This window comes from Geotrypetes seraphini, chromosome 1 (genome assembly GCF_902459505.1).
Source record: "Geotrypetes seraphini chromosome 1, aGeoSer1.1, whole genome shotgun sequence".
Lineage (NCBI taxonomy): Eukaryota > Metazoa > Chordata > Amphibia > Gymnophiona > Dermophiidae > Geotrypetes > Geotrypetes seraphini.
In genome coordinates this window covers 385,815,177-385,836,929 of record NC_047084.1, presented here as the reverse complement: position 1 = coordinate 385,836,929, position 21,753 = coordinate 385,815,177, and the positions used below count along the sequence as shown (strand labels likewise).

The window sequence follows — 21,753 nt, the reverse complement described above, 5'->3', positions numbered from 1 at the left end:
TATAAGAAATAAAATTATTATTACAGTTCATTTGAGCTTTACTGGACACTGTAAAACTCAGAGCATTCCTTCCTCAACAACGTCAGGATGCTCTCATTCAACTTTGTCACAAAGTATCATCCCTCACTTCACTCTCAGCGAGACACATGATGGTTTCTACTAGGTCACATGGCCTCTACAGTTTACGTGACTCCTTTTGTCAGACTTCACCTCAGAATTCTTTTGGACCCTGGCATCTCAGTGGGCTCAGGCTTTCGACCCACTCTCTCAGCACATTACAGTGACTCCTTCGCTGAGACAGTCTCTCCACTGGTGGATACTCTCTTCCAGTCTCTCCAGAGGTTTACTGTTTCACATGCCCCCTCATCAGAAGGTCCTCACGACAGATTCCTCGACCTACGCTTGGTGGGCTGATCTCGATGGTCTCCGTACTCAAGGGCATTGGTCCAGCATAGATCGCTGGTGTCACATCAATCTGTTGGAACTCAGAGGTATCTTCAATGCTTTCAAAGCTTTCAGCATCATCTTCACGATCAAGTAGTCCTCATTCATACAGACAATCAAGTAGCCATGTACTACATCAACAAGTAGGGAGGAACAGGATCTCTCCCTCTTTGCCATGAAGCTCAGAAAGTTTAGAATTGGGCAGTTCTTCACAACACCTTTCTGAAAGTGGGCTACATTCAAGGAGAGAAAAACCGTCTTGATGACAAATTGAGTCGTCTTCTGCAACCTCACGAATGGACACTCAATTTGTCGCCTTTCCATTAAATTTTCTCTCGGTGGGGAACTCCTCAAATAGATCTCTTTGTGTCTCCTCACAACAACAAAGTGCCTCAGTTCTGCTCCAGGATTTACTCTCCTCACCATCTGGAAGCAGATGCTTTTCTTCTGGAATGGACAAATCAGTTTCTATATGCATTTTCTCCATTTCCTCTCATTCTCAAGACACTTGTTAAACTCAAACACAAACATGCCACCATGATTCTGATAGCTTCTCGGTGGCCCAGACAACTGTGGTTCTCCCTTCAACTCAGCAGCAGGGAGCCATTTCTTCTACCAGTTTTTCCGTCTCTGCTTACACAGAGTCAGGGGTCTCTGCTTCATCCCAACCTGCATTCTCTATACCTGACAGCTTGGTACCTTTCAACGTAACTGCCATTTTTCAGTTATCTCAATCTGTCAAGGACATTTTACAACCAGAAATGGACTAGATTTTCTGCTTGGTGCACCTTTCATCACAAGGAGCCTGAATCTACCTCCTTGTCTTCAGTTTTGGATTACCTGTTGCATTTATCTCAATCAGGCCTCAAATCCACATCTATTCGAGTTCATCTCAGTGCAATTGCTGCTTTCCATCAACCTATAGAAGGGAAACCCCTCTCTGCTCATCCTGTGTTTTCCAAATTTATGAAAGGACTTTTCAGTGTCAAGCCACCTTTCAAACCGCCTCCAGTGGTTTGGGATCTCAGTGTTGTTCTTACTCAGTTGATGAAGCCTCCATTTGAACCAATGTCTTCGGCTCATCTGAAATATCCCACTTGGAAAGTGGTCTTCCTCATTGCTCTCATGTCTGCTCACAGAGTTAGTGAGCTACAAGCTTTTGTCTCCTTTGATCCAAACAAGTTGGGACATCCAGTTTCCAAGCGCACCATCTCCAATTGGTTGGCTGCTTGTATCTCTGCTATGCTCAGGCTGGACTGCATCTAGGGAGTCAAGTCACAGCCCATAAAGTTAGAGCCATGGGCGGCATCTGTAGCTTTACTTAGATCTACTCCTTTAGAGGAAATCTGCAAAGCTTCCACTTGGTCCTCAGTTCAAGCACTCACCTCTCATTATTGTCTGGATTCTTTTTCCAGATGGGATGGCCACTTTGGCCAGGCAGTATTATAGAATTTATTCTCCTGAATTGCCAACACTCCCACCATCCCATTCTGGTTAGCTTGGAGGTCACCCGTATGTTGAGAATATGCTGCCTGCTTGTCCTGGGATAAAGCACAGTTACTTACCGTAACAGGTGTTATCAAGGGACAGAAGGCAGATATTCTCACAACCCACCCACCTTCCCTGGTTGGCTTCTTAGCTAGCTATCTGAACTGAGGAGACACATGCCATACCTCGGGCGGGAAAGCACTCGCGCATGCGCGGTGCAGCAGTCACAAACTTTCTACAAGTTCTTCAAGCAAGTCTGCTTGTGAAGCTGTCCGCATCCGGGCTCTGTGGATGATGTCACCCATATGTTGAGAATATATCTGCCTGCTGTCCCTGTTACGGTAAGTAACTGTGCTATTTTGTACACAGCCTAATACTTATGTAAATAGCAGTATATCAAATCAAATAAATCCAATCCTGCAGTGACAGGAGGCAGCTTTACAAGAGGGGTCCACCCCCCCCCCACTCCTAAATGTATGTGGCCAAACTGGGAGGAGGAGGGCCTCATCAAATGTGGTTCCCCCATGTCAGAGGTAATAATAATAATAACTTAGGTAGATCAGCATTGGACATAAGATGGTAAAGCTCTTGGGAGAAGATGATTAGATGGAGGATGTGTTCCCAGGGAGGACTCAGTGGTGCCTATTTTTCATTTAGAAGGGTTGCAGGAGCTTATATCTCAGGTCTCCTTGGTTCTGAAATTTGAAGAAGCACCTGAGGAGGTTCCACAAACTCTGGATCTGCTTTTGAAGGGCATTATTATGTCCACTTGCTCCTTCCCTGTGCACCAGGACATTAGGGATGTGATATAGGCACAGTAGAATTTGCCCAATACTCTCCCGGATCCATCTTTTCCCTATTCCTAACCAGGACAGAGAGCCTTTGAGACTCCTTTTAGTGGATGCCATTGTCTCCACAGTTACCAAATAGAATACAGCCCCAGTGGATGTGGTATGGACCTAAAGGACCCTTATGATTATCGACTGGAAGAGTTGCTGAAGTAGTTTTGATATAGCAGTGCTGGTGATACAGGCAACCATTTGTGGAAGCATAGTGGCCAGGTCCTGTTTATGAATGGTGCAGATTTTGGACAGTGAGTTGAATCATTTGAGTCTGGTTTATTAAGATGCGGTTAAATTTGAGATAGGTTCCTTTTTTTTTTTTCTTGTTAGATGATCTTTACAATTTGCTCTGCACGTCTTCTAAATCCATGGCACTCAGTGTAGTGGTGAGGCTGTTGTGGCTGAGAGGCTGGTCAGTGGAGATGGCCTCCAAATCTAAGCTCAGCATGTTTTCCTTTTGTTTAGAGATAATCTGGACAAACTGGTTAAGAGTCTGGGTAAGACTAATGTTCCTCGTCTACCCAGAGAATAGATCTAGGTCAGTCAGCCTAAGTACCTTCAGGAAAGGTAGATTTTGGGAGGCTTGCAAGTACAGGCCAGGTAAAGGTCTATCCCTCAGCGTAGTTGTTTTTTCAGAGATTCCAGTCCTTTCAGAGGGATCACATGGAGGCTGAGCTTCCAGTTCTCAGCCTCTGCCTTGGTACGAGCTGCACAATGAAGGTGTTGGGATCTAGCCTTCGATTCTTCTGGACATAAGATTGAGGGATTTCTATCAGAGGGGGAACCAGATTACCTCAAACTAGTGGGTGCTTGAGGGTGCTCTGAAGTTTTCATGTCCCTTGTTAAATACCTTTCTGGGTTCTCATTAATAGGCTTGCTAGAAAATGAGGATGGTCAGGGAGACTCATTGGAGGCTGGCAGACTAGTGGGCTATGCTTCTGGTTCCAGTCAAGGAAAAGGGATTGGGTTACTATTCCATTTATTTTGTGGACCCCAAGAAGGAGGGTTCTTTCTTAGAGAATAACAAGGAGACCAAACTTGTCCCCCACCTTATCTCTGCAACTCAGTCTGATCTCATCCGCATCAGTCACGAAAGAGTTACAATTTTATTTGTAAATTATTTTATTAAAGTACAAAAAGAAAAACTATATTCTGTACATCCTGTTTGTCTGTCTTGCCTGTTTAGATTGTAAGCTCTTTCGAGCAAGGACTGTTTTCTTACTCTTTGTGACTGCATGCAGCGCTGCATGCTTCTGGTAGCGCTATAGAAATAATTAATAGTAATAGTAGTATAACCATTGTTTTAATAAATCATCAATAATACAGAATAAGGATCAACAAAAGCCCCTGTCTCTCCTCCCCCTTACAAATATCCTCTGCACTACTAGGAAAACGAAGCAAGCCAAACTGCTACAGAATGCTACTTGGAAAATTCAAGCCAACAGAATACCTCGGTCACATAAAACATAAATGCCAAATACAAAATAGCTGACCAAAAATTATAAACATAAATTAAACCAAAATCACAAGAAGTACATCTTGCATGGTGGCACAATCTCCCTTCCTCCCCCCCTGGCTCCACAACAACAACAAAAAAAATAGAATGGATCCATTTCCTTCTATACTGTGCAAAATATAAAGATTACACATGCCAGGGTTAGTGTTAGGGGAGTGCAGCTAGGGCAACTGCCCCCTGGTTAGAGAGAGGGCCCTAAGCCTGTTGGAAACTGAAGGTGGCACAGCCTGGTAGTGATTTTTGGAGTCCCCTCCCACATTTCAGCCTTAGGCCCAAGCCATGTTTAACAACTGTCCTGGCAGAATGCACATATCAAATCTGACACATTATAATCACAAATTATAATTTTTCTTTCTACCTGTTATTGTCTGGTCAATTAATTAATCTATATAATAAAACGCTAAGCGCGCATGCGCACTCTTAACGCGTGCTTCCCTGATCTGTCGGGCTATGGCCGGCAAGAGTGCGCATGTGCGCTTACTACGTCACCACAGGTGGCGGAGGGAGCGAACGCGGAGTCCTGCCGTCGCCTTCCCGAGCCTCAACCGTCAAGTCTCCTCCTTCCTGCCCGCCTCCGGCCTCTGCCCCTCACCATGGCAACTCGGCTTCACTCTGTCGCAGACCCCCGAAGTTTACGATATCCAGGAAAAACGGCAACTACCTGTCTAAGTTTATTTTTAAATTTAAAGGTGCAGCAGCGGCTCCTCTCACGAGCCGCACCTGCGTCGGAGAAGGCTTCCGACGCAGGCGGCGATCGTGAGAGGAGCTGCGGCAGCACCTTTAAACTTAAAAATAAACTGAGACAGGTAGTGCTGTTTTTCCTGCTTTGCCCACTCTTCTCTTCACCGTTCAGACTCTGGAAGAGCTCCTCCGAGGCAATTAGCTATGTATCTGGGATGTCCACAGAGAAACAAACGTAGCAAGCCAGTTAAACGTTTGCCAAATTAGCTCCGCTCCAGCAACAGCGGAAGGTGAGTTTTTCATAATTGTGCGACCGCGGGAAGGGAAGGAGGGGGCGCCAAGGGACTAGATAGCAGGCCAGAATGCGGGAAGGGAAAGGGGGTAGGGGAAAGGACATGCTGTGGCTGCTGCACAGGGTGGGGGGGAGAATAAATGCTGCTGATGCATAGGGGGCAGGGAGAGAGACAGATACAAAGAAAGACAGACAGACAGTGGGAGGGAGAAAGAAAGGAAGAAGGACACAGGGACAGGGAGAGAGACAGAAAGACAGACAGACAAAGGGGACCAGGGAGAGAGACAGACAGAAAGAAAGACAGACAGTGGGAGGGAGAGAGACAGACAGACAGACATTCTAGCATCCGTTAATGTAACGGGCTAAAAGACTAGTTTTTTAATAATGGTGGTCGCAGGCTGTGGTTTTTGTTTCTCTTTGTTTTCTCTATAATAACTTGCCAGCGTCTCTTGCTCATATTTGACATTTCTTATTTCTCTGTGTTCAACATTTGTCTTCCTTTTCTGTGTCCCTATCTTTCCCTTTTCTGTGTTTCATATACTTCCCTGCACATCTCCTCTATGTCCATTTCCCCACATCACCAGCACTCTATGACCCTATCCCCTCCCAATGTGTCTAGCATCACTCCTCTGTGTCCCTATGCTCCCCAAGTCCAGCATCTCCTTTCTGTGTTGCCATTCTCTGCTATGTTTAACATGAATCTTCTGTCTATATATCCCCTCCCATGTCTGGCATTGCCTCTCTGTGTCCATGTACTGTACTATCTTCCTTTGTGTCCCTTTCCCTATTCTCCCCTCTATGCCCATCATTTCTTTTCTGTTTCTGAATGCCTTCCTGTGTACAGCTTGTTCCCCTCTTCCTCCCCACACCAATATGTCTCTCTTTCTTCCCTCCCTTCCTCTGCTGTATGTTCAGGATTTAACTCCCTCTTCCTTCATCTCCTTAGTTATGCATCTCTTTATCGTCTCTCCCCTACAAGTTCAGCATCTCTTCCTCCACCACACTATGTGTCTAGCATCTTCTTCCCTTCCCATGGGTCCAGAACCTCTCTCCCCTCCAGCACCCCCATCCCAATGCATTATCTACTGCTTGTGATCTTTCCTTTGCTGGGTCTTGCCTTCTGATGCAACTTAAATAGAAAGTTGCTTCACAAGGAGGGGATCTGGCAGAGGGAAGGCTGCAAGCAGGCCTGTGGGGATCATTGGACATAGATTCTGCAAGAGCAAGGTTTGATGTTTCTGTGAGGCAGTAAAAAGATTTGCTCCCACATCTGTGGTAAATGCCCCCAATTTTGTTTTATTTCCATGGATCCTTATTCCCATATTGTTCTCTTCATCCGACCCATGCTAGACTTGAAACGAATGAATCAGACACTGTGTATGTCCTCTTTTGGCATGGAAACATTTTGATAGGTCATCGTGGCAATGGAGCACGGATAATTTCTCAAGTCACTAATCTGACAGAGGCCTATTTGCATATACCTATCAGTCAGGCTCATCAGCTGTTCCTTGGCTTTGCTATTATGGAACAGAATTATCAATATGATCCCCTTTGGTCTGACTACTGCTCCCCATAGGCATCTTAGTTCACTCTTATCTGGACAACTAGCTTATTCATGCAAAGTTCTGTTTTGAGAGTATTAAGATCACAGACAGAGTCATGAAGGTAATGCATTCATTAGGCTGGATAATCAGCCTGGCCAAGAGTCATCTGCAGCTGTCTTAGACCTTGAAATATTTGGGAGTATACTTTGACACCAGATTGGACAGGGTCTTCCTGCCAGTGGCATGAGTTCAAAAGCTGCAAACTTAGTTTCAGGCTCTGCTTTGATCACAGAATATTTGCAGGTGCTGGGCTCCATGGCAATGTATCTGGAGTGGTCTTTTATGAGCCCTGGTTCACTGTACCACTTTCAGACTCTTTTGTTCTTCAGGTAGTCTTCTCGGGACTTGGAGGCCAGGCTGTTGCTTTGAGGACTGGTGAAATTCAGCCTGTGTTGGTGGCTGGTGGAGTGTCATCCATTGGGGGAGTAAGGCTACAGCTCATCCAAAATACTGCTATAAAACTAATCTACAAAGCTAGAGAGTATGATCATGTCACCCCTCTCCTTCGAGAAGCACACTGGTTACCAGTCTCACACCGCACAACATATAAAATTCTCTTGCTTGTTTTCAAAATCAAACTTACTCGTTCTCCAGTTTGCCTTGATAAATACATCATTCCTTACTCCTCATCCAGGGCCCTTAGATCCGCTGACCAGAACCTGTTAACCGTTCCTTCGATTAAATTTCTTTATTATACCAGAAACACAAATTTCTCTGTCACAGCTCCCATACTCTGGAATGCCATGCCATCCCACCTCCACTATGAAAATTCTCTCAGTAAACTCAAAGCCAATCTCAAAACTTTTTTGTTCCAAGATGCATCCCAAACAATAAGATAACATTGCTTTTCCAACCACAGCATCCTTCTTCCCTCCTCTCATGAGAACTGCTTCTATGAAGCGATCACCCCTCAAACCCTCATACCTCTTCTTATTTTTATTTTATGATGCAACTACTCCTTTTCCCTTATCTACTTCTGTATAATTTATGTCAAATTTAATCATCTTAACTTTGTTCCCACCACCCCTTTTTATTTTTTAAAATTTTATGTTTTATATTATTTTAGCATTGTAAACTGACCAGATACATGTTGATGGTCAGTATATCAAAATTTGAATAAACTTGGAAACTGGTCAATCAATGTCTTGGAGACCAGAGCATTTTGGATGGCATTATTCTTCTTTCATAATCTTCTCTACAACAAAGTGGTGTGGATATAGTCAGACAATGTGAAGGCAGTGGCCTACATGAATCACCGGGGAGAGGGGTGGGGGGGGAAGTCACAGAGAGCTAGCTGGTGGCCCAAGATGCAGTCCTTCTTATATCTTGGGCAGAGTGTCATCTAATGGATCTCCATGCAGTGCAAGTGCCAGGCAAAGACAGTGTGCAGGTGGCAGAAATCTCCTATATCTGAGTGAGTGGAGCTTGAGTCCGGCAGTCTTTACTCTCCATGTGCGCAGGTAGAGTCTCCCTGTCATGAATTTGATGGTGACATCCATTAACAAAATATTTATTATTAAACCTACTGGAATTAGAGTAATGTTACTTAACTCCAGTACTTAATTTTTTATATAAGAGGTGAAAAATGCCTCAGAAATGGAGCACAGCATTAGCTGATGTCAAAGTGTGGTATAGCCTCCTCGCTCCTAATCAAATCATTGGCATAAAAAAAAAAAGGCCTTCCTCACACTCAATTTTAAACTAAAAACTTTTTTTTGTCATTTTCTTCTTTTTCAAATATTCATTATTTACTCCTTATAATCCTATCATGCAAAATAGCACCACATCATGCAAATATTAGTTCATGCCTTAATCAGTTTCATGCATAGAGTTCAGTTGCAGTTAGTCCTGAGAGACAGCAATCAAAACAGTATAGAGTACTTCTACATAAATTAGCTCAGCTCACTTAAAATAGATTGGCTCGATTCATTTATCTTAAAGTTATTTTCTTTATCCTTTGTTTAAAGCAATCCATCCAGCCTTTACATGGCATTATAAATTCACATAAATGTTCTCTCCAGCCATTTTCATTTTCCAGCTGCTACAGGATACTCTGGTGCAGTTTTTGCTCTTGCATATGTTTTCTATGTGGCCTCTATTGGGCAGAGTTATCCAGTGGATGGAGCAGCACAAGGGCCTTGTAGTTCTGATGACCCTGGATTGGCTGTAAAAATCATGGTACAGTGATTTAATATGGTTCCTGTTGGAGGCGTTGCTCTTGCTGCTCTCTGTGGAGGGCCTTCTAAGGGATTGGTGCACAGATCTGGCTTGGTTCTCATTTAAGGTCTGGCCCTTGAGAGAGTGTGTTTGAGGAAGGTTATATCAACTTTTTTGCTTTCTGAGAAACCATCAACTTCCCTCAAGTATGTGTAAGTCTGGCGTATTTTTGAGGATTGGTGCATCAACCGTCAGATTGTTTTCTTTAAGACTTTGCTGCCTCATATTCTGGATTTTTGCAGACTGGGCTATACATGGCTTTGATATTATTTGCTTTGAAGGTTCAAGTAGCAGCCTTAGCGTGTTTTTGGGGCTTCCTCAAGGGTCATTTCCTTACAGCACATCTGGATATGGTGTATTTCTTTTTTTTTTTGGGGGGGGGGGAGGGTGAGCATTATTCATCCTACTGTCCATTCTGACTTGGGACCTTAATCTGGTTGTGTCTGTCTCCTTTAAGCCCTTATTCAGTTGTATGCTAAAAGATCTGAACTTGAAGTAAGTGTTTCAGATTGTCTTGTCTTTGGTACCTGGCCATGATCCCTTTTTGTGTAGGGAGGCTTTCATAATGTTCTTTAAGGACAAGGTGCTGCTCCAAATGGTTCTTTTCTTCCTCCCTAAATTGGTGTTGGCTTTTCATGTGAATCAGTTGATTTCCGTCCCAGTTTTAGGTGATCATACTGGGTTAGAGGAGGAGAGGTATGTGCATTACTTGGATGTCTGGAAGATTCTCCATTAGTATTTGCGAATGATACTGGAGTTTTTGCACAGTGATCGACTATTTGTGTTACATCCCAAACTACAATTGCTCATTGCATTAGGGAGACATTAATATTAGTTGTTTCCATAAGGATAAACCTGTTCCATCATTCTTAAAGGCTCATTCGGGACTCAGGTGGCTTCATGGGTGGAACACTCCCTGGTTTCACCTGTTGAAGCAGTGGTATGTTCTTTTCTTCATTCATTTGCTTGTCATTACAGGCTGAATGTACACGCCAATCAAGATGCTGCATTTGGGGTGAGGGTTTTGGAAGCATGACTTTGAGGGTCCCACCCTTAATAGTCACTTCTTTGGTATTTCCCATTTGTGCCGATCTAGAGGGACACTATGGAAATTAGGGCTTACCTGCTAATTTGCTTTCCTTTAGTCCTTCTAAATTGGTACAAAGCCCGCCAGGTTTATATTAGTCTGTTCTTGTCTTCTCATGGTGGTGATGCTGATTGCTTCATGCAGTTTGGACTGCAAGAGATTTGTTATTTGGACCTTCTATATATGCAGGAAAAAAAATTAGGAATGCAGTAAAGTAATGAGGATGCTTGAAATTCCCAGGTCAACCTTGCCCAAGCTACTCTGATATTAACAGGTGCTAGGCAGTGTCAGCGCAGAAACCTTGGCCTGTTGGTCAGTGATGCGGAAGTATAAAAGGAGGGTTTGTTCTGTATGTTTTCTTTTCACTCATTTGGGGGGGGGATCTGCTTGGCTGTTTGTAGACCAATTTTCATGGGACTTACTAGACACCACTTATAGGCTTACGTAAAACTCAGTAATTTTCAGTTTCCATCTGCAGGTAGGAATGCATAACCCTTCTGCACTGGTCTAGAGGGACTAAAGGAAAGCAGTTTAGCAGGTAAGCCCTAATTTATCGTTCGTTTCAAACAATGCAAATTTTAATTAACTCTAAACAAATCTTTTTGCCTTAAAGGATGGAAGAGCTGCATCTGCAGTGGTTGTGTGCTCTTTTTTGTGCTTCTGTCATCTCTTTACTACTGCTGAGGCTGCAGTTTACATGTTTAGCATGAAGCGTTGTCCACCAGGAATTTGGCCATCTCATAAAAGGTATAATTATTTTTCAATTTTCAGTATGTCATTGAACCAAAGAACACAAATAAGGTCTTATGTTACTTAATGTATATGAGAAGAGGGAGTCTAATTTTTCTGAGACAGTTGTCTTTCTTAGTGTGTTTGGAGTCCTGAGGCAGTGTGTATCTTATGAGACTGCTGGCCTAGGAAGGGTCTCAAATATATGCCTTCATGCCCTTGTCTTCCCCCCAACTTGCTGCTCCCATACTCTCTCTATCCCTATCTGATCCTGTCTGCCTGGATTGTTCTGAGTTCAAGGGAAATAAAAGCAAAAGGAAATTTTGAAAGCTATTTCTTAAGGCAGTAAGGGTGCCTCTGACAGTCTCAGGTGGTGAGTACGGATATTTTGGGTGTTGGTTGGTGCTAGAGAATGCCATGCTTGACAAGGTCAAGATGCAGGATTGTGTTGACAAATGACATTAATGCAGTAGGTGTCAAATTGGGGTCAGAGGTGCTATTGGGACAGTTCGCCTACTGGCGAGAACCACAGCTGTCTCTTATACGGTGCTCTTCAGTGGGGGGGACGAGGCAGCTCTTTTAGTAAGGTGGCTTCAACAGCACTGAGGGTGTGAGCAGTTGTTGAAGAGAGTATGGATTCAGATCTGTCTCTTTAACATATGAACATAAAAATAGCTTTACTGGGTCAGACCAGTGGTCCATCTAGCCCAGTATCCCGTCTTCACAGTGGCCAATCCAGGTCACAAGTACCTGGCAGAAACCAAAATAGTGAAACTCAAACTACATACACAGATCAATTCATAGATTATCCAACCCACACTTGAATGTATACAAACTCACCAGATGGGGGTCTAAAGGATAATTTATAATGCCTTTATTCAACAATTTTACTTTTGCACATATGGTGCTTTAAATTATAAATAAATTTGATTTATTAACCCACTTATGTTAAACGTATAAGCAATGACCAAATTTGCAGATAGCACTCATCCCCAAAATCTATAATGAGGTTGAAGTATCATAAATATGCATAATTCAGAGTAAAGAGACCTCTTATAACTTAGATGTTATTTCAAGTCCTCATTCTGAATGCATGTGATGTAATCATTTATTTTACAACCTCCTTCCTACCCATCAATTTAATTATTTGATTATCAATTTATTGAACTATTTATGACAAAATAATTAAAAAACTGACTAACTGGGGAGTGCAATTGTTTTAAAATTTTGACTTCATCACTCATATCATGCTAGATGTATACTTTTGTACAAGAGCAACAACACTTATCTTAATGGCTTTTCAGCCAGAGCCAACGTTGGGGGATCATGAACTGCCCAATGCTCTCACTAGATTTAGAGTGCTTCAGCTGATGAATAGCCTTCTTCGGGGGGCTGTTGCTGTTGTGCCACTATGAGAAAGAAATTTATTTGTAACACATTGTTTGCGACTTGAAAATATGGCAGTGACCACTGCCTAATAACAAATCAATTTAAAAAACTCTTACTGGGATAATAAACTCTGTGTTTTTCTAAGTGGACCTTTAATCAAAGAAATAACTAAACCAAATTAAAATAAAATAAAATCATTCAAAACTCCCTCAGTTCAAACGAACAAAATAACTTAGCCTCCATTAACGCACATATTAAGCTTCTCAACGACCTACACATACCCAATATTCAAACAATAAAGTGACTCCCACTCATTCAGGTTGCCGTTTCTGATCACTCAGAGTGCTAGCACCATTTCAAACCTCAACCCTCACATACACAAACACACAGTACCTTGCCTTCCAAATTTGTAGACCTTCTTGCTTGTACGGCGTGTTCGCTATGAGATTACTATATAAAGAACCTCGTGAGAGCGCAATGACGTCATGACGCTCGGGTGAAACACCGAAACATAAATTTTTTTTACAATGTCTACAATAAACATAGCTGATACTACGGCATGACGTTACATTGAAAGCAACAAGATACAATCCTTCGAGGTATGAGCTTTAATACAATCACCGTAAGTAGTTAAATCAGAATTGCAACACATACCATATAAGATATAATAGAGGTGCTAATAGTTAAAGCAAATACCAAACAGAAAGAGGCATTTACCATAAGATGTTACCTCTAAGTCATGTGCTTTGTGTAAATACTACTAGATGTAATAACAAAATATCAGTGAATTTACATGTGGACTCAAAAATCAACCACATTATAAATCCAGTTCTCTGTTGAGTCCCAAAGGGGTTACTGTTTTTAAGTTAAAAATCCACTGCTTTTCTCTTCTCAGGAGGATGGAATTAATATCCCCACCTCTTTCAGACAAGATCACTGTTTCAAGAACAGTGAACCTCAGATCTTCAAAACTATGGTTTGCTTCTAGACAATGTGTGACTAGCGGGGCCGCAATGTCACCCTGTTTCAGGCGTGATCTATGCTCTATTAGACGTGACTTAAGGGCCCGTGTTGTTTCACCAATATAAACTAAGTCGCAGGGACATCAGATGGCATATACCACCTGTGGAGTTGCACAAGTTGAACTATGGTTTAGAGTAATCCTCTTTCCATTTACTTCTAAAAAACGTCCAGCAAAGGAAACCTTTCAAAGGGTGCAATGCCCACAGGGGAAATGTCCCACAGTTGTCGCTTCACCTGTGGAGGTAGGTGTAATTCGCAAAAAAGAGGGTGATAGGATTTCTTTTAAATTTTTTCCTCTAGTATATGCAAATTGTGGTGGTGCTTGAAAAATATCATGAAGCTGAAGTGCAGATCCCGGGATTCAAGATGGCGTCAAGGACGGATGTTTGATCAGGAGGTAGAGAGTCGCTGACTTTTTTTCATTTACTTACCGCAATAAAGACTGGCCCGCAATGGGGAAAAGGAAGGGGACAGTTTGCCCTAACCCTCCGGCATCTGTTGCCCCGCAGATGATAAGTCAGCAGATGATTTTGGCTGCCTTTGCCTGCTCAGGTGTGGAGACACGCTATTTCGGAGGCGAGCCCGGAGCTATCAGGAGACCTCGGCGCTGGAGTACTCTGGACGATTCTGAGTCTGGAGCAAAGGTCAACTCCTCCCCAGCCCGGAAGTTTGGTGGTGCAGGGAGCTGCAGGAACCCAGAGGAGTCTGGATTCCTGCAGAAGAGGGAAGCCAACACTGGAAACACAGGAGGAAGGTGCTGGCTTGGAAGTCCAATTAACCCCCACCACCAGTGAAGTAGAGGTGAGAGGAACTTCTACTGGGAACAACATAGGCTTTGGGGAATTGAAAAGACCTGCAAAGATTGATATGGAGGCACTGTGGCAGGCCAATTAACCCCCACCACCAGTGAAGTAGAGGTGAGAGGAACTTCTACTGGGAACAACATAGGCTTTGGGGAATTGAAAAGACCTGCAAAGATTGATATGGAGGCACTGTGGCAGGCCATATCTATAATGGACGCCAACCTAAAATTGAGTCTTTCAACAATTAGAAATGACTATGGAACTATCTATTCCAAAGTGGAACAGCAAGGTTTACATCTATCTAAATTAACTGAAAAATTGGAGAAACAGGAAGAAAATATGAATGAAGTAAAGACTGTCCAGTTGGAATTGGTAAAGGAAAAATCATTTATTTCACGCAAATTGGAGAATTTTGAAAATTCACTTAGAAAAAATAATTTGAGACTCTTGAATTTTCCCAAATGTCCAGTCGATCCCCAGTGGAGATGGCAAGAAAATATTTTCGTGAAGTCCTAGCCATTCCTGTGGAAAATTTACCTCCAATTGTTAGGGCTTATTACTTGGATATAAAGAGACCTCAAGGGGAGTCGACCCCTAAGGAAACATCTAAGGACAATGTAGATTTGTCTTTATTTTTGGAGAGTTCTCTTGAGGTGGTTACAGATAGAACTACTCTTTTGCTGACTCTAGCTCTGGAAAGTGATAGGGAATATGTTTTACGTTTATATTTATGCCATTTAAATGATAAATTTTTGGGCTCAAATGTTAGGATTTTTCCAGATCTATCACAAAAAATTCAGAGGCGTAGGAAGGAGTTTTAGGCCTTGCGGCCCAGAACAATAGCCCTCGGAGCTACTTTTTTTTTAAAGTTTCCAGCGAAATGTTTTATTTCCTATCAAAATAAAAATTTTCTTTTTTTTGAGCCTAAACAATTAATAGATTTTTTAGGACCAAAGGAAGGGTTGGTTTAGTCCATTGATTTATGACCTGACCATCGGCTGTAGCGTGGATAACCAGGACTGTTACTCTATTTAGGATAATTTTCTTATTACAGTGGAATGTATTATTATTTTTTATTTCCATGTTTTGAATAATTGTTTTGTATTTCTTATACATTTATGCTTATGCATATGTTAATTTTTATTTCCTATCTGTGCATATTCTGATCCTTTGTCAAGATTGTTATGCTTGATGAAAATGTAAAACTATATAAATAAATAATTAAAAAAGAAAAGAAAAATGTCATGAAGCTGCATTATATGCCAAAATTTCAAAATGCTCATCTAAAGGATTTGCTCCACATTAGATGAGTTTGAAATACAAGCTAACATTCTAAAACAAAGATTTTGAGTTTGAAATACAAGCTAACATTCTAAAACAAAGATTTTTAGCATTAGGGTATCCGTGGTTAACTATCAAAAGAGCATATAAACTTGCAAGATGGGCCGAGAGATCTTATCTGTTACAGTCTCAACAACAACCTGTCACTGACCGAGTCACCTGCATGCTACCATATATGGCTGGTGTACATACAGTAAGAAGGAACATTTAGAAATTTTGGCATATATATCATTTGTCGAACAGTTATTTCTTAGGTTTTTAATTTTTGAATCGAAATGCTGTGCTAGATCGTTTGCTGAAGGTAGCTTACTATTATGCGTGGATTGAGTGTAGCATGTGGTGTCGAATAAGTTCGTAACTAGGTTGAACAGTTCTTTTGTATTGATTCCTTTCGAGCTAGTGTTGGATGAGTCAATTTTGGATGAGTAAAAAGCTTTATGTTTTTCTTTTATAAATTGTAGATTTTTATGTTGGATCTCCAGTTGGATCTGACAATTTTCCTGTTTTTTTCCAGATCCTTTCCAATTGTCTTACTACTTGTTTCATTTTTAGAAGTTGTGTCAAACCATTTATTGTATTTATTTGAGCAGCTTTTGCTATTTCGTTTAGGGGCAATTTCGTCTAAAATGGATTTGCTTGTTTTCATCCAGTGATCCCAGAAATCGACCCCTTCTATCTCCTCTCGTAATTCATATTGTGACCAATATTCCTCTGGATTGATATGAACCCTTGTTAGATGTTCTTTTTTTTATCCTTGGGTGTGTCTTGGATTTTAGACAAGACAAGATTAAAGTAAAATAATAAGTAAAGTAATCAGACCAGATATCATGACATCAAGTACTGTCCGATAGAGAAATGGACGATTCTAGTATCTCCATTGTGGACATAGCTACCACATCTAGATGATGGCCTGTTTCATGTGTTTGTATGGTTACATGGAGATTATAATTAAGCAAAGATAGAAAGTTTTTAAAATCTTTCGCCTCTGGATTGTCTTCTTCATCTAAGTGTACGTTTATGTCTCCTGCAATAATGTTATATGAAGGAGTAAACGAATTATGTAGAACAAATTCGCAGAAGTCCTCTCTAGCTTTTGTCCACTTTTTGGTGGGATATAAAATAACATGCAAGAAAGGGATTCTTCTAGTTCCTTATTGCTAATTTTACAGGCTAATATTTCTAATTGATTGGTCATTTTGGTATCCAATAGTTCAAATTCAAATCCTTCCTTAAAAATCACTGCTAATCCTCCCCCTCTTCTGTCATCATGATTTAACATGTGTATTTTAAAATTATCTGGTAGAAGGCCATTTATTATTGGATCCTCTTCGGAAAATAGCCATGTTTCCGTTAGAAAAAGACAGGCTATTTGTTTGCTAATGATCCAGTCTTTGATTAAAAAAGCTTTATTCCTTACAGATCTAGTATTAAGATATGCGCAAAGAATAGCAGTGGATGTGATAGGTCTTGTAGATGTGGTGGTTCTAATAGGTTTTACTTCCCTTGCCCTTTTTGTAAGGATACGTTGATGTCTTCCGTTGCTTGTAATTACTTTAATATGATTTGCTCTGTCTTCCTGTTGGTTAGTAATGAGCCTAATGGACTAAGTTTAGTTGTGGATAGAGTGAATTAACATCCTTAATGCTACCGTTTATTAAATAGATTAGTAGTATCAATAGGAGATTCATGTTTGCAGATTTATGTCTCTCCTTCCTGTCCCAGTAACTATATTGTTTTCTCTATCTCTCCCAATTTCTAGGTCAAATTGACACTATTATAAATAGAGTGGCAGTACCTTTTTTTTCAAACTGGATTAGCTAAGTACTCCTTGAGTGGTAGCAGTTTTGATATAAGATAGTGCATTGCGATTCTTGACTAGAATGTTCTACGAATGAAGTGACATTATGAATTGCTTGCAGATAGATGGATTGTTATAAGCACTATGAATGACTTTGAGGAATTTATGAATTATTAGAATATTTATGAATGTTTCATAGGAAGTTTTTACATTTCTGCTTTTTGATCTTCTCACTGTTTTCATGAATTTTTGCAAAAGAACTTTATGCATTTACAGGTTATTTGTATGATACTATTAACTTATTTATTAAGATTTATAGTTGGTTTATGTGACATTATTAACATATTTATTAAGATATTAAGATATTTTGAGGGGTTTTTTCATCTTAGAGTGTATTTCTTACTAATTTTTCCAGTTTGTATCATCTACAGCATTTTGCACTCAACTGCACTTATGCACTTTATTATATTCACAAGGCAGATTCTTGGGAGCCTATATAGTTTTAAGTTATATTTTCCTAGGTGTGACTGACTTTGATTTTTTTTTTACCACTTTATTCATTTGCGTGATTTGCACATTTAGGACCAGATGATGTATGTGGCAGTGCTTATTTAGACTTTTGTCTGGTGCTGGTTAGAGAATGACACGGTGGCGGGTTACCCGCGGCTAGCCACATTTAGCCACGGGTAACCCGCCAAAACGGGGAAGAAAAAATAGTGGCCTCTGCGGGACGGGGACAAGGCCATTCACCGCCCCGTGGAGCGGTGAATGGACTTGTCCCCACAGTGAGGCAATCAAGATCGCGCGGTCCCCGCCATCTCCCTCCCTCCACCTCACCTTTGAATTGGAAGAGCACCGCCGGTTGAATTTCTGACGGTCCGCGCAAAGAAAAAAAAAAAAAAGCCTCTCCTTTTCTCCTGCTCCTATCGCCATACTGCAGCTACTAAAGCCGACAGGAAGTCTATCCGACGTCAATTCTGATGTCAGAGAGGATGTTCTGGGCCAGCCAATCGCTGCCTGGCTGGCCCAGAACGTCCTCTCCGACTTCAGAATTGAGTCGGAAAGAAGACTTCCGGCTTTAGCAGCTGCAGCATGGCGGTAAGAGAAGGGGAAAAGGACGGAGGGTTTTTTTTTTTTTTTTTGAGCGGCAGGGAGGCAGCAGGCTGGCTTTGGCTAGGGAGGGAGAAAGGTAGACAGGCACAGGCAGGCAGGCAGGCAAGCTTCGGGGGTGGGGGTGGGACAAAGTGTGGAAGGCAGTGAGAGGGACATAGGAAGGAGGCACTAGGGGCACTAAAGACATGGGAAGGAGGCACTGGGGGCACTAAAGACAGGAAGGGGCACTAAGGACATGGGAAGGAAGCACTGGGGCACTAAAGACATGGGAAGGAGGCACTGGGGGCACTAAAGACATGGGAAGGAGGCACTGGGGGCACTAAAGACATGGGAAAGAGGCACTGGGGGCACTAAGGACAGGAAGGGGCACTAAGGACATGGGAAGGAGGCACCGGGGGCACTAAAGACATGGGAAGGAGGCACCGGGGGCACTAAGGACATAGGAAGGAAAGAGGGAGGGAATAGAAAGGGACAATTCTTGGGCCTGAGTGCAGAAAGAAAGAAATGAAAGAAAGGATACACAGACAGAAGGAAACGCAACCAGAGACTCATGAAATCAATCACCAGACAGCAAAGGTAGGAAAATGATTTTATTTTCAATTTAGTGATCAAAATGTGTCAGTTTTGAGAATTTATATCTGCTGTCTATATTTGTCTATTTTTCTATAGTTACTGAGGTGGCCGAGCTTGCGGAGATGGGGCAGAAACAGGGTTTTAAAATTTTAGTCCTAGTAGTTTGCCGGTCCACAAAATAATTCTTTTATTTCTGCCAGTCCACGGGTGTAAAAAGGTTGAAAACCACTGATGTAGAGTATGCCGGCTTTCTTTTTCGCCAAGCCGCGCTTGCATTGATCAATCTTCTCCTCTCTTGCAACTTCCTGTTTCCGGTTGCATCAGAGGAGAATATTGAACAAATGAACACCCACAAATGCGGCTGGGCGAAAAAGAAAGCCGGCATACTCTACATCTAAGGTGAGATGGAGGGAGGGAGATGGCTGAACACTGCAGTCGGTCGGATGTCTGCTGTTTTTGTATCACTGCCTGCCTGTGCTCACGTTCCAGATCCTCCTGCATTTTTAGTGTGCACAATTGACCTGATTCGAGCTATAGGTGAGCATGGGGGACACGTCATTGAAAGGGAAGACAAGTTAATTGATTTATTTTATGTTCGGTTTTTACTACAGAGCAGAGGCACTGAAACAGATTCTCAGTGCAGTAGTAGTAGTGGCAGAACTCTCTTCTGTCTTCATGGTGTTTCGCAGTACTGAGGCTTATATGGATGCTGCGGGGACGGTGACGGGGCGGTGAATGGGATGTCAGTGGCTGTGACGGGGCGGTAAAAGGGATGGCGGTGACGGGGCGGTGAAGGGAACGGCGGTGACGGGGCGGTGCAGAGGATGGTGGGCCGGGGACAGTGCAGTGACGGGGACAGATTTTTTCCCCATGTCATTCCCTAGTGCTGGTCACCCATGAGTTGCTGCCTGAGCTCAGAAATCCTTCGTTTACATTCCAAGAGCTCATACTGAGGTCCATTAACATTTTCAATTGGTTTATATTTCTATTTTATCAAGGCCAAACAGTCCCCCTGGGGATTTATCCAGTTTAGCCAATTATAGATTCACAATTATAAATTGACATTAGCACTCCCAATTTCTAGGTTATAAATTGACCCTAGTCAGATTGCTCGTAGTCAGTTTCGGATAGTACTGATTATGTTGAGGGAGATAGCTCTTATGGCTCAGGTCTCTCAATTTGTCTTGGACAAGTCTTAATTAAGAGCTTTTCCTTAGCAGTACAGTCCGGTCTTGGCAACAACCCTTAGGTCTATTAGTACCAACCCTACCCCCTGAAGAGCCAGAAAGTTCAAAGTTAGAGCCGCAGGGGGCGTCAGGAGGTGGAGCTAGTCTCCCACACTGGCCTGATGTCCTTCCCCTGCAGCGGAAGGGCTGACTTTCGTTGGGGCAGCTCCCGGTAGCAGTGGAGCTGCTCTGAAGAGGCCGAAAGTTGAAAACTTAATCCGCAGGGAGCGTCGGGAGGCGGAGCAAGTCTCCCATGCCAGCCCGATGTCCTTCCCCTGCAGCGGAAGGGCTGGCTTTCGTTGGGGCAGCTCCCGGTAGCAGGTTATTTCCTGTTCGCTAGGAATTTAATTGCTAATGTTGCTTTCATTGTTATCCTATCATCAAATCTTCTTTTGCTGGGGTTGGCCACCGGAAGTAATTATTGAGAGCTGCCTCTTCTGCCACTGCTTCCACCCCCGAGAGCTGCCCTTGCCGCCATAGCCCTCCCTGGAGAAATGCCTTTCTGCCACTCCCCCCTCCCCCAGAGAGCTACCCTTGTTGCCACTGTCCTCCCATAAGAATGTCCTTGCCACCACCCATCACTTGCCTCCACCCGTGGCTGCCACTGCTACCGTGGTCCATCATATCTTCCTTCCCACTTTCACTTTAATCTTGCCAACAGTTTTAGTGATTAAAGTAGAACACTGCCAGCAGGCTAGCTGGCTTCAGTCTCTCACAGTTTCTTCAATCCCTGCTACACTAGAACAAGAAGTTACATCAGCTGTTCCGATGCAACAGGGAGTGAAGAGGCCATGAGAGACTGGAGCCGGCTATCTTGCTGGCAGTGCTCTGCTTTAATCCCTATCACTGCCTGAAGGCTATGAAAGGTTAGAGGGAGGAAGTGAGGGAAGAAAGAGAGATACCTGACCATGAGGGGAAGAAATGAGAGACAAATGGGACTTCACCTTGGAAGGGAGGAAGAAGAGAGAAAGAGACCTGACAAAGGTCAGGGGGGAGGAAGGGAGAAAGGAGAAAGGGATAACTGACTGGGGGAGAGGAAGGGAAGGAGGAGAGAGATGCCTAACCACAGGGGTGAAAGAGATGCCTTACTACATGTGAGAGAGAGGGAGGAAGGAGAGATAGGGATCCCTGAACATGGGGGGGAGGAGATAGGGAGGCATGAGTGAGCAAGATAACTAATCATGGTGGGGGGGGGGGGGGAGGAAGTAGGAAATACCTGACCGTGGATGGGAGTGAGATCAGGGAGGAGAGAGATACCTGACTACAGGCAGAGGAGGCAAGATATACCCAATCACAGGGAAGGAGAGTGGGAGGAAGAGAGTGTTTCTACCCTCTCCCTCTATCACTGGGGGAGAGGGTAGAAATACAGTTAGATTTGCTGGGAGAAAGAAGTGCAGATGGAGAGGGTAGATGCTGGGAGAAAGAAATACAGAAAGGAGGTGAGTAGGTAGATTGATGTTTGAGAGGGCCAGATTTTGTAAATAGGGATGGGGAAAAAAACAAGGGCGATTGTGACAGGGGAAGGAGTGATGGGGAGGGAAGAGAAGGTACCCATATAAGGAAAAGACATGATGGTGCCCATGAATG

General features: G+C 42.8%; 1 protein-coding gene across 5 annotated transcripts in view; it reads left to right on the top strand.

The window, feature by feature from the left end:
* GAK (cyclin G associated kinase) overlaps window positions 1-21,753 on the top strand; it is a 652,499-nt gene that overhangs the window by 367,159 nt on the left and 263,587 nt on the right. For all 5 annotated transcript variants that reach the window (XM_033916764.1, XM_033916747.1, XM_033916757.1 and 2 more), the window contains one exon: window positions 10,785-10,918. In XM_033916764.1, coding sequence (XP_033772655.1) covers window positions 10,785-10,918 — 134 coding nt within the window. The remainder of the gene's footprint in view (window positions 1-10,784; window positions 10,919-21,753) is intronic.